We start from the raw sequence: 13,994 nt of genomic DNA, 5'->3' as shown, positions 1-13,994 counted from the left end.
AAAAAAAGCAGTATAATAGCTTTATATCACCTCAGTAATTTGTTAATCTCATCCATAATAGTTTTAATTTGCCAGTACTCATGTCCGCATCCTCTACTGCAGGTATTACACTGATGGATAAGTTCATAAATTCCCACTTTTTTAAAGATCTCTTTAACAGCTGTAACGCCTTTTTAGCTTCCAGTTTTGTTTTTTCCTTCTTTTTTTGTTTTTTAGGACAAATGCTTGTAATTTTTAACATAATATGTTTGGGAAAACCAGGTTTTGGACACCATGCTGAGAAAGACATACCTGAGAAGTTTCTTGTGACTAGCAAAGTGGTCAATATTGCTCCCTGCATTGACAGAAAAGAAGGAAAGAAGAAGGAAATGATGATGGGCGAAAGGAAGGAAGAGAAAGAAAGAAAGATTGATTAAAAGGTTGTAGCAAGAAAGAGCAGCATAGCAAAAGGACAACTCGAAGGCTTTACAGAACAAGCAATCATTTTAAGTTATAGTGAGAAGTCTTGAGCAAGGAAAACAGAAAAGGAGAGGAAAAAATGGCTGGATGGATTGTTCTATATAAACAGAAGCATGAAGGACTGCCAGAAGTCTCACCTTGAGTTTCCTCCTGGCATTGAATTTCTTCAGGCATTCCACAGTCTCCTGCCTGTGCATCATGGAAGCGACAGTGGACCGTTGCTGCAGGGAGAAGATGAGAGGATTTGAAGGAATGGAAACAATGGGTGAGAAGAATGTATGGCTGCGATTTTGTGGGCAGTGCAACTGTCACCTTTTGTGTGTGTTCATGCTTTTTTTTTAATTTCTGTGTGCATCTGTGTGTGTGTGTGTTTGTGCAAATATTCCAACATCTGGGAGTGTGTTTGCCACATACGCAGATCCAGGGGTGTTTTAGGGCCTCTGCAGCAGTGATGCGTTTACTGGGGTTGATGGTTAGCATCTTGTTAATTAGATCTTTGGCCTCAGGAGTTACAGTGTCCCACTCCGGTGATGGGAACTGTAAAAAAAAAAAAAAAAAAAAAAAAAAAAAAGTGTGTCATATATACAGCATATATACAAATACAAAACTACAGAGCTCTGAGGATTCTGTATTTGTAGCAAGCCAGGAAGAGAGGAGATAACATCAGAATTATTATCCAATTTTCAATTTCAGGTTTCAGATGTTATATTAGTGGAGAGAAAAATCTTTAAAGGCCTATACCAATTCAAAAATCACAGTGGCTGTGTCCTGAGCTCCCAATGATGCTACAGGAAAACTGAGCAGATGGCCAGATGATGAAATGATCCTATGTGCAAATTAACTAAAATAAAATGTCACTTTTTGTTTTGTCTGACTTTATTTACCATTTAGTTTTTTCAGTTTTGGATGATGTATATATGCTTACATCATAGGCCCCAGCCTTGATTTGTTGATAGAGGCGATGTTGATCCTCATCCCAGAAGGGAGGGTAGCCAACCAGCAGGATGTACAAAATAACACCTAGAACAAAGTGACATGCACACAAACCCATGCATTTTAGATCTTTATACTCAGATACTATTTGTTTATTTTAAAAAACAACATGAGGTTTCTTTATTTAGCACTCCACAAAACACTCAGAACAACTTAAAGTTTCAGTCCTTGTAAAAAAAAAAAAACAGATGTCTTTGGACCCAGTATTAGATCCAAGCAGCTACAGTGAGACAATTTGAATGTTATTTACCACAGGCCCACATGTCCACTGGTTTCCCATATGGGTCTTTCCTCAGAACTTCTGGAGATAAGTAGCCTGGGGTGCCTGCAAAACCTGGAGGAGTAATATGAAAGAATATTTGGAAAGGCAGGTTGGTGCAGGCCGTAAAATGACTGTGAGACAATGAGTGTTGTCTTATGCTGATTTTTGAAATTTCACTTTTTCTTATTTTGAATAAGAGACTCTGCTAAGAGACATCTGTTGTAACATTTTTATTCACAAGGAGTCAAGGCTTTGGCTGCCATTTACCCTCTGTGGATTTAGGGTGGTTCGTGTGAAACTCTTTATTCCTGCCAAATATTTTGTTGACAGTGTTCTTTGGAAAACTGAATAACTCCAATATGTCACATGAAATCTATTATCACATTGTGCTTTGGCCAGGATGCTGTCCAGTTCATGAACAAAAAGAAGCCTACGAAAGGTTTCTATGGGACATTTAAACCAATTGGTGTATGTGCCCCTACTTGTCGAGATTAAAGAGATTCTCAACAGATTAACACTAAATCCCCCTTTATTAGTATTGCCCCAAAACTTCCCTAACATTGTCAAACATCTATATGGCTGACTTAATATTATTTATCATTACTGATTGCTTGCTTGACCAATCAGCTATTTCAAGTTGGAAAATGGATGGATGAATACTCACCAAACCATGCCTGCTGGTCCCCCTGTACCTCGATAGCCAGCCCAAAGTCAGCCAACTTGACCGCCGCCCCCTTCAGCTTACTGGCCAATAGAAGGTTCTCAGGCTGGGGGGGGCGGAGTCAAACAGGTTAGAGGTGAGAGGTCACACGCTCTGGGAACAAGCTGCCCACAGACACAGATCTAAGATCAGATTAGCCATAGCAATCCCAATCAAAGCCATTAGAGGTCAGTGACACTAAGCTGCTCTTAAATCAGTGTCTGAGGCAACTCCCTTTCTGCCACAACAATGACAGAGAACAAAAATGTGCACGGGACCAGATCTCTACGTGACCACGGACATGTTTCACACTGGAGCTGTGGACTTGCTCCCCCAGCCTCATGGATTCAAAGGGAGTAGAGGTGATGTGTAAATTAAAAAAACACTCTACTATTAGAATCCATGAGCAGGAACAAAGTGCACACTGCAGGGAGAAGGATACAGGGGGCAGCTGTGGTGGAACAGGAGACGTGGGTGTAAAAACAAGTGACTCTCAGCCACATATGTATAATGACACACACTGCACACTAAGACAATTTAGCACCATCATAAATTTATGAAAGCCAACAGCATGCACATATATGCACACACATTTAAACACATATGCACTAACAAAGGCGCAGGTGCAGAAAGGTCTTTGCTAACCTAAGGCCAGTTAGACAGTGTGCTCTAATGAATAATGCATTTCCTAACATTTAGAGACTCAAAACACAGGCAGCCTGTGAGCAGTCACTTTATGGCAGACGTATGACTCAACAGGACATAGACAGTAACTGACAACTAGACACAGCTACATAACGATTAACATAACGATGAATAAATCGTCCTAATTTTGAAGCATGTAAAAACCTGAAATTGCTTCAGCAAAGGAAATCCTAGTCACAGAATGGAAATCTCAAACTTGGTTATTCTTTCTGGGGTGTTTTTGCAGGCACAAGCTCACAATCCATTTAGTCACATTGAAAACAGCTTTTTTTTAGCATTCTCCTGCCTCTTTGCTTAACATCAAAATGCTAATGGAAAGTTGTGAGAATACGGGCTACCACTGGAATAGTCATGACCTTAAAAAAAATTTTCACATCTCAACATAATTTTTTACATAACTATGCGAATGGGGATCATTTCTGAGTGTCTGTCTTGTGATTGCCTCTATTTTTAACCAGCACTGCATTACATTACACAGTCATACATCTCACAAAATTACTGCCATGATAACGTCAACATACTTTCAATCTGTCTTCAACATATTAGAGGTATTAGAAGAGGTTCCTCATTCTCTACACAAGCAGGCAGGGGGGTACTAGCCACGCATACTAACTTAACATAGAAGAAGACAAGCAGGCAAGAAGAAGTGTCGGAATCTGGTAGGCTCGAATCAAATATTTGCAATATATTGCCTTTTATTACTTTTATTGCCTTCAAAAGAAAGAATGAACAATGTAATAATTAAGAAGGTTGATAATGGAGAATTTAATTTATTTATTTTATAAAACAAAACATAAAAGAAGCAAAACAAAAATATGTAAAGGACAAAATGGAATTTTCTCTCTGTTGCTACCAAGTCAGGACTTTTTGTCTGTCTGTTTGGTCAACAAGGTTGCAGCAATGTCTGTGGTCATACAAACCTTCAGGTCCCTGTGAACGATTCCATTAACGTGGCAGTGATGGACACTCTCCAGGATCTGCTGTATGCAGTGGCTGAGGGTGGGAAAGTGGAGGAATGAGATGGATCAAATTAAAAGGAGAGAGAGGGGGAAAAAAATCAAGAAAAAATATATTTTAAAAGAGGATACTAGGGAAAATAACCGAGAAGAGAAGAATAACCTAATTCATAACACTGTTCTCGTCATCAAACTTTTTATGTGAGATTTATGTGATATTAAGCCTCATGATGGGAACTTATTTCTGCAAAAAGTTAAAGTTAAAGACATGCATAACATAAAGACATAGATATACACACACACCCCTTTCTTTCTCCCTCGAGATGCAGCTTTTCAGCATAAAGCTGGCAGTGTTAGGTAGGTTGTGTATGATTAATATTGCAGGCTTTATGTCATTAATCATCTTTATAAATAACTCCGAGATCCCTGAGACAAGGTAACTACATCACACCTCTGAGACAACCATATGTGAGACACACAAACACACATATAGGCACACACAGTTGTTCTCTCGGGTAACAGACAGAGATGCATAATGGCTGCTTTGCTCAGCAGCGTGTGTGTGTATGTGTTACCTGGCATCAGCCTCACTGTAGTACTCCCGGGCTACTATATCTTCAAACAACTCCCCTCCTGTCACCCTGGGAAGAGAGAATGAGATCATTATTTAGTGTATTCATGATTCTGGCTGTCATGAAAACTGAAACAGACTTGTCATTTTTTCTATGGACTCAATTACAAAAATCACTGGCAACTTCAACTATTACACCTCGGTAGTATCGACTCTGTACCCCTTTTTGCCATCAGTGCTGCCTTAATTCTGTCAGCTGTACAATCATCATGTGAATATCCCATTTCACCAAATACCAGTGGTGTTTTACTGGACCTGGTGACAGTGAACGCCCTTCATTGTCAAGTTCAAGAAACGAGTTTGAGATTATATTAACAGGGTGTGTTATCCTGTTGGAAGCAGCCATCAGAGGATGGACACATTGTGGTCATAAATGGATAAATTGTTTAGCAAAGATACTTAGCTGGGTTTCGCATTTATATCAGTTGATACTCGGGGGGCCTTGCTGATGCTGCTCAAGGGATAGCTTCTCTTTTTCGGACCATTCTCTGTAAACCCAATAGATGGTTTTGTGGCAAGATCTCAGCAGTTTCTGAAATTCTAAGATCAATAACTGTGCCATGTTGAAAGCCACTTGAATCATCTTTCAGACCTTTGCATTAACAAGCAGCTGAACAATCTGAGAAGCTTCTTCAGAACTGAAGAAGCTTCTCAGATGAGAGGTGAAACATCTTCAAGCAACTTAAAGAAGTCCAGACACTATTCTTTGAAAGCTCCTTTGACTACGATGACCTGGATGACTGAGAACCTTCACAGACAGCTGAATAATGCTATACTGGAATGTGGAACGTTCCAAACGAAAATAAGAAAAAAAATGTTTGCAAGTAACTCACCAAATTACAGTAACTGGCTATTAGCATTCTAACAAAAGGGTGCCATAATAATTGCCATAATAATTCTTTAACATAGTGGACTCTAATATAATTGGGTATTTACAGATATCTTGTTTGAATGTGTTTAACCCTGAATTTTTTTCCCCTCCAGTGGTCATGGCTTTCAGAGTAAAAACTGAGCTTCTTCTATACAGGGTGTTAACATTAATAAGAGATAGTATATAAAAATTGGTATGGTGAAGAGAATTGACAGAATGTGTGAATGAGTGTTACTCACAGATCAAACACCAGATAGTGGAAACCCTCTTCTGATATGCTGTCATGGAGTCTTACTGTGGAGGAGCGCAAATAAAAAAAAGGAGAGAAAAGTGTGACAGAGAAAAGAAAAATCAGCCAACAGAAACAGACCAGCAGTGTGCAGCGGTGTCAACAAAGTTACAATATAACACTTAAAACATCTCAGAACATGTTACTAATAATAGATGACTTCTAAGTTTTCATAGTAAAGCTGTCAATAGTGATGGCTGTCGTTTGATGAAATCTCGCTTTCCCATAATAAAACCTAAATTATTTTGGAAGTAGCTATATGTCTATGAAAATCTTTACAATACTAAAAATAAATTCAGTAAAATTATAATTCACATCACGGCAATTATGACACCCAGTTACGTCAATTGAAGGTTACTAGAACTAATATTGAATCATGTGCAACTTTGCCAAAACAATGTCAGACTCTGTAGTTGGGACCACATGTTCTCCTTAAATTGCTGGCAGGAAACCTGTTCTTGGTAGGAGAGACGGCATCCATCCCACTTTGGATGGAGCAGCTCTCATTTCTAGAAATCTGGCCAAATTTATTAAACCCCCTAAGTCGTGACTATCCAGAGTTGGGACCAGGAAGCAGAGTTGCACTGTTACATGCCTCTCTGCAGCTTCTCTCCTCCCATCCCATCCCCCCCCCTGAAAATACCATCTCTTTAGAGAGTGTGTCAACTCCCAAACAGTAAAAAAAACAAACTAAAAAGGAGCAAAAAATGACTTAACACAAAAAAATGACAAAGAAAGAACAATACAGTATCCACATTTTCACTGCTATGCAGATGACACACAACTTTATCTATCAATGAAGTCAGATAACACACACCAATTATTTTAAACTGCAGGAATGTCTTAAAGACATACATATCTGGATGTCCTCAAATTTTTGCTTTTAAATTCAGATAAAACTGAGGTTATTTTACTCGGCCCTGAAAATCTTAGGAATATGGTATGTAACCAGATACTTACTCTGGATGGCATTACCTTGGCCTCCAGTAACACTGTGAGGAACTCTGGAGTCATTTTTGACCAGGACATGTCCTTCAATGCATATATTAAACAAATATGTAGAACTGCTTTCTTCCATTTGCGCAACATCTCTAAAATTAGAAATATCCTGTCTCAGAGTGACCCTGAAAAACTAGTTCATACATTTATTACCTCTAGGCTGGACTACTGTAATTCATTATTATCAGGATGTCCTAAAAACTTCCTGAAAAGCCTTCAGTTAATCCAAAATGCTACAGCAAGAGTACTGACAGGGACTAGAAAGAGAGAGCATATTTCTCCTATATTGGCTTCCCTTCATTGGCTCCCTGTTAAATCCAGAATTGAATTCACAATCCTGCTCCTCACATACAAGGTCTTAAATAGTCAGTCCCCATCCATCCATCATCCATCTTCATCCGCTTTATCCGAGGCCGGGTCGCGGGGGCAGCAGCCTAAGCAGAGAGGCCCAGACCTCCCTTTCCCCAGCCACCTCCTCCAGCTTATCCGGGGGAACACCAAGGCGTTCCCAGGCCAGCCGAGAGATATAATCTCTCCAGCGTGTCGTGGGTCTGCCCCGGGGCCTCCTCCCGGTGGGACATGCCAGCTCACCCAGGAGGCGCCCAGGAGGCATCCTTGTCAGATGCCCGAACCACCTCAGCTGGCTCCTTTCGATGTGGAGGAGCAGCAGCTCTACTCTGAGCCCCTCCTGGATGGCCGAATTTCTCACCCTATCTCTAAGGGAGAGGCCAGCCACCCTTCGGAGGAAGCTCATTTCTGCCGCTTGTATCCGCGATCTCGTTCTTTCGGTCACTACCCACAGCTCGTGGCCATAGGTGAGGGTAGGGACGTAGATCGACCGGTAAATTGAGAGCTTCGCTTTTACACTCAGCTCCCTCTTCACCACGACGGACCGGTGCAGCATCCGCATCACTGCAGCCGCAGTCAGTCCCCATCTTATCTTAATGACCTTGTAGTACCATATCACCCCATTAGAGCAGCTCATTCTCGCACTGCAGGTTTACTTGTTGTTCCTAGAGTATTTAAAAGTAGAATGGGAGGGAGAGCCTTCAGTTTTCAAGCCCCTCTTCTATGGAACCAGCTTCCAGTTTGGATTCGAGAGACAGACACTATCTCTACTTTTAAGATTAGGCTTAAAACTTTCCTTTTTGCTAAAGCATATAGTTAGGGCTGGACCAGGTGACCCTGAATCCTCCCTTGGTTATGCTGCAATAGGCGTAGGCTGCTGGTGGTTTCCCATGATGTACTGAGTATTTCTTCTTCAGTCACCTTTCTCACTCACTATGGCCTCAGTAGACCTCTCTGCATAGAATCATACTTTTATCCTGTCTTCCTTCACTCTCCTCAACCAGTCACGGCAGACAACCACCCCTTCTCTGAGCCTGGTTTTGCCGGAGGTAAACTGTTACTGTTAGAAAGTAAAGCATTACTACACTGCGTTTCAATATTAGGAAATTAGAAGAGTTTGACTTATATTATATATTATTGTCTTGATTTCAAAGCCACAGGATCAAAAACCTAACGCCATTGTTGCTCTCAAAATTTCAAATAGCAAGTACATCTCAGAAAACTACAAAGAAATTATTAGAGAAATATGAAACAACAGCAGTGAAGGGAAGAAAGAGCATGTGTCTATAAATGTGAAAACAAAGGAGGAGAGACCACTTCTTTCAGAGGTTTAATGAGAGGGGTGTAAAGGTTTAGAGAGCAGGTGTACGGCTGGTGTATCTTTTTGATGACTCAGCTGCAAGAGCACACAGGTGCAGCATAATCATTACATACCGTACTAGAACACATACACACACACACACACACAAACACACTTGGTTTCGTGGTCTCTCCTCCTTTCTCTCTCGTAACTGTGTCTAGAACATGAATATCCCTAGCAGAAATCAGTAGAGACCTGAAAAGACCTGTTTTAATTTGCACAAGTGTGTGTGTGTGTGTGTGTGTGTGTGTGTGTGTGTGTGTGTGTGTGTGTGTGTGTGTATTCCGAGATTTAGGACACAGCTCACCGATGTTGGGGTGCTTCAATAAACGACAAATCCTCGCCTCTCTCTCCAGCTTTTGATGATCTAAAAGAAAAATAGAGGAGACACAAACACAGAGATGGGTTATTTTAATGCTACTCATGATTCCCTCCTGTGATTGGCTTTATAAATAATAGAACGTGAAGTTGGATGCAACTTAGTTTTGACTCAGTGGAGGACACATTGCAGTATTTGGTTGTCAGCGTGTGTTGTGTCTGTCTGTGTGTGTGTGTGTGTGTGTGTGTGTGTGTGTGTGTGTGTGTGTGCGCGCGCGCGCGCGCGCTGGCATGGTGTCAGCCGGCTCTTTTCCTTATCAGAACTGAAATGCTTGACAAAAATAATGTGACCTGATATGTGCTCGGTAATATGCCACAAACAGGCAGGCGGCAGTGAACAACAAACACAGTGAACGGCCACAGAGGATTCATATTGACCTCTCGCGTCGGGCTCAGCATAAGCTCCTCCAATGTACTTTTAGGTCCTCTTTGGTGCCCTGAGGGAAATCTGAAATCTGTATTCCCAAAATATACACTGTGCTGCAGTTTTGCAGATGTATCATACAATAGATTTATACAGTAATCCTTTTGAATGTTTAAAAGAAAATCTCATACCGTTTTTTTCTTCATGTTTTTAATTAAAATTTGTGTTAAACAATTAATCTGGATAGAATATGTTAAAATTATTTATTTTCTACCCCCTTTTTTCAGACAAAGGGTATTTTGAAATAATATATAATCAGTAATACAAAAACAGCTATGTAATTCTGTATTACACCAATGATGAGATTTAATCAGAAACTTTATGATATTTGTAGATTTCTACATCACTGTAATGAAGTGCTTTAGGTTAAAATAAACTGTGACTTTTTTTTTCCACACACACAGTAATATTATGCATACCATAAAACGATTTCACTCATATTCCGAAACCTTAAAGAAGTATATGCTCTACGGCAGTGACTATAATGTTCCACCTAAATACAACATCAGCTTTTGGTGAGCTTGTTTTAATAGTGGACCCTTAACTGATGCTGGGAGAACATGTACATGCTTCTTTACATGAAATCCACCAAATTTTATGCGGGGGGGAAAAGACGGTTTTTGGGAAGCAAAGAATAGAACAGCAGCAGGTATTAGATACTGCAATCTAACTGTACTGCAACAAAAATCCCAGACAGGCAATATGGCAACCCAGACAGCATAACATATCTCTCCTCGTTGAGGCTCAGACTGATTTTATCTGACTTAGCAAACATGAAGTGACACTCAAATCTCTCTGTCAGAAGAAACCCAATGTCCAGTGACTCTGATTCAGAATAAGTGAGTCATTGCAATGAGTAAGACAATCCGGTGCTGAGGCGACCCATTTCAGCTTTGCCTCAGGACAGGAGGGAGAGAGAGAGAGAGCAGGAGGTTCTACATTTTTCCAAAATAAAATAGGACGCCTATTTTTCACTCTCATCTGCCTCCTTCTTCTTCTCTTCTTGGTGCTATGGAAACTGTGGGCTCAGTGCAGCACAGAGGCAAGACCAGCAAAGAACACTAGGCTGCTTGTTCTCATTATAGGTCCAGGTATCTGTTTGTTTCGTGTCAGTGTAACGCACCTATAGGAAAACAATAGGCAAGCACAACAACAAAGCTAGTGAGCTTTAAATGAGACGGACCTTGGCGTGCACTCAAATATGCAGCAAAATGCCAGTATAAAACATATTATGACAGAAAAGTACTTATCCCCAAAGAAAGGTGACAAAGATGTTTGTCAGCCCTAGTGACAAAGTTTAATCCAGAATAAAATATATAGCATGAGCAGACAAAACTACAAAAAAAAGAATGTTTAAAGGCAAAAGAAGAAGAGATAAAATGATGAAACTACAAAAAGGTCTACAATGAATTGATCTGATTACTGTTGCAAAAAAGCTTTCTCGTCCATCAGCCCAAGCATTAATTACCAAGAACAGCCACAATTAACTTCATTAACTTAAAAAATGCTGTTTCTTTTCTTTCAACAGTCATATTGGCTCCAGAGGCGGTGATGAAACTGTGTAAAAACTTCCGAAAGGACTTGCATGCCTTCCTGCATGCAGAATTTCTTGCAGCTCTTCTGTGTGGCTCCAAGTCTGCCATAATGCCCCTGAGAACATGCCAATTTCAATTTTGCTGAAGCATACTGCCGGCTGTAGAGACAAGCATAACAGCACAGAAGCCCACAAACAGCGCCAGAAACAAGGGCAGCCTAGCCATTACTGCATGATTAGCAGGATTCTCTGAGCAAGGTCACTAATCTCTCCATCTCTGTCTTTGCCTTATTATGTTGCTGAATGGCACATCCTTTTGTGTCAGTATAACACAAAACACATTTTGTCTTCCCTTTGCCAATATTGAGAGAATCATTACTCACAAATATCTAATTTTCACATTTGCATTTTCTGCTACATTAAGTAATTGTTTTTTGTTTAGTTTTTTATAATACACCTGTGTTTACAGTACATCACTTAAGTCTACTAGCATCATAGCGTATTTTACACTGGTACAACAGCCAATTTGCTGTTCTTAAGGAATTTAACGGACTACTTTTCATTGTACTTTGCTTTATCAACATTGTTAAATTCCAGTAAAATAAAACAATACCCATAGTTTTAAGTATGTTTGCAGAACTTTTGTTAAAATGATAGTATGCACAATGCATTAATGCCATTATGTAACCATTATATTACAATTAACACACAATCTAGTGTTATCCTTTGTACACTAAGCAATAAAGTTATCTGACCTAATTATACCATACCTAGTAGCAATACTGAGGACATGGTTTAGGAAAGACTGCAGCACGTTTTCAGACCTCAAAAAAAAAATCAAACTCTGAAAATGATTTGAACCATTCTTCCATAATGCTCCATAATAGGTGGTCATGTTTGGCTGTGCCAGGGTGGTTGTATTTTTTTATTTTTTTTATTTGCAGTATTCATCGACTGTACTCTGTTATATGACAGCCTCGCTCCCTTTTTTCATCATTTTCCACCTCCACTTTTCTTTCTGTCTCTCTCCTCTCTCTCCCTCCTCCACAGGTAGTCCACCTCCTAGTCGGCTGGACATCTGTTGTCTAGCAACTCACGCACCAATCAGAGCGTCAGGCCTCTCCTCTCCTCTGCAGTGGAACCAGCCTTGAATGCAAATAGCAGATATTGAGAGTTCACACACAACTTTAAAACTCTGCAGAAATACAGTTAGAGCTACGTATGCTTATTTCCTAACTTAAACACGTCTAGTCTTGTAGATGAGGATGGAAAGTCAGAAATTGAGCTTTACAGATTCTGTAATGCAACAGTTGAGTCTCAAGATGCTTATGTACACAGAAAAAGTGCAGATAGTCTAAGGATTGATGAGTAGTGAACATTTGTCTGCAAAGGATGCGTTCATTTAGATAATATATTTTTTTGATAATATTAAAACTGTAGCTTTTTATTGGAAACCTCAGCAGCTACAAGATTAGAGAAAAATGCAACAACAAACACATGCAAAAGAGCTTAAGCATAACAAAGTTCTGTTCGTTCTGAAAAAGTGATACATGAATTTGTGACTTCCAGATTAGATTATTGTAACTCGCTGTACTCTGGACTCCAACTTGCTCACCTCCAAAGATTATAGCTCGTTCAGAATGCTGCGACTCGTCTCCTAACCGGAACTAGAAAGTTTGGCTCTATTACTCCAGTGCTCTCTGACTTCCATTGGCTGCCTATTAAAGTTCTGCTGCTTACTTTCAAATGCCTAAACAACCTTACCCCTGACTATCTCACCGACCTCCTCAGTCTCTATACTCCCAACTGTTCTTTACGATCTTCCAGTCAGTTACTTCTGGCCCAGCCCAGGCACCGTTTGAAGACTAGGGGTGATCGTGCTTTTGCCTCTATAGCACCAAACCTCTGGAATAGTCTTCCTGCTACCGTTCGTGCCTCTGACTCCATTCAATTCTTTAAAGCACGCTTGAAAACTTACCTATTCAACCTGGCTTTTTCCGGTTCACTAATTCTCAACGCACATTAATTGCTGTATCGCTACTCATTTCTCTGAATTATCATGATCTCTCCCTATCTCTACTTACTGCTTTTTGTTTGTTTTCTATACTTTCTCTATTTTACCTTGTTTTAATGACTTACTGTTCAGTGTAATCATTTACCGTTATTTTTACTGTGAAGCACTTTGGTGTACCCCCTGGTTTTAAATGTGCTATATAAATAAAATTGTATTGCATTGTACTGTACTGTAGTATGCTGTTGATTTTAGCAGAAAATCAAACCTTAATGTCAAACATCTTCAGTGTTGAGGGACTGCAGACAGTAACTGTAGAATGAGACAGTCCACAAGATTACTTGGTTTTCCTTTGAGAGCTTGTTTCTCATTTTTGCAAGCTTCATACAAGTTAACAGGATTGGAGCACAAAAGTGCACGAGCACAGGTGTGACTGCCTGCACTGGCATAACAGCGTGTTTTTATTTTTTAATGCATGAGTAAATCGCATTTTACCCATTCACTCTTCAGACTGTAGCTGCAAAAAAAGCTGACTCTCAAAATGTCGCAAACAATCAGTTATGACTGGCTGCAAAGCCTCACAATACTCAACTCTGCTTGCGCAAGCTTGAGTCCTGCTGTCACAGACACTAGTGAGAGTAATTTTGCTTATGTGGTTAAAACTGAAGCAACTGTGCCAACAAATGTGAATGTGCGGTCAGCTGTTTTCATTCAACCCTGTCTGGACCTTTTCTTGGCTTGATCTGGGCTGACCGTCTCTAAGTGTCCAAGTATGAGTGCTTCTCTGTCTGGCACAATAAAGACCACGATGATTGATAACTTCATTTAAAGTATACAAAAACATACCTATTCTTTTTTGTTCTCTTTTACTTTTATTATTTTAACTGTCATAATTTGTCTTTAATTAGCTGTGGTGTGAGAAAAAAATACAGCTACTTTGTTTGTAATGGCTGAAAAGTAGCCGTGTTCCTCTTCAATACCAAATGCACTTCTTTGTCTCATAAAACAATCCAACAAATTTGTTATATTTTTCCATGGCACAGTGCAATAGCCACAAAAAGATTGAAATATCTA

At 39.9% G+C, this 13,994-nt stretch overlaps 1 protein-coding gene across 3 annotated transcripts in view; it reads right to left on the bottom strand.

Moving 5' to 3' along the window:
* Positions 1-13,994, bottom strand: part of camk2d2 (calcium/calmodulin-dependent protein kinase (CaM kinase) II delta 2) — a 42,916-nt gene that overhangs the window by 14,035 nt on the left and 14,887 nt on the right. For all 3 annotated transcript variants that reach the window (XM_085357009.1, XM_085357008.1, XM_085357010.1), the window contains exons 3-12: positions 8,881-8,940; positions 5,817-5,871; positions 4,651-4,716; positions 4,040-4,112; positions 2,379-2,481; positions 1,703-1,786; positions 1,385-1,479; positions 874-996; positions 597-680; positions 292-334 (exon numbers count right to left, since the gene is read on the bottom strand). In XM_085357009.1, coding sequence (XP_085213135.1) covers positions 292-334; positions 597-680; positions 874-996; positions 1,385-1,479; positions 1,703-1,786; positions 2,379-2,481; positions 4,040-4,112; positions 4,651-4,716; positions 5,817-5,871; positions 8,881-8,940 — 786 coding nt within the window. The remainder of the gene's footprint in view (positions 1-291; positions 335-596; positions 681-873; positions 997-1,384; positions 1,480-1,702; positions 1,787-2,378; positions 2,482-4,039; positions 4,113-4,650; positions 4,717-5,816; positions 5,872-8,880; positions 8,941-13,994) is intronic.

Source organism: Diplotaxodon limnothrissa, linkage group LG6 (assembly GCF_057381915.1).
Source record: "Diplotaxodon limnothrissa isolate DT_005_m linkage group LG6, D_limnothrissa_male_GT1.1, whole genome shotgun sequence".
NCBI lineage: Eukaryota > Metazoa > Chordata > Actinopteri > Cichliformes > Cichlidae > Diplotaxodon > Diplotaxodon limnothrissa.
This window is presented reverse-complemented; position numbering and strand designations above follow the sequence as displayed.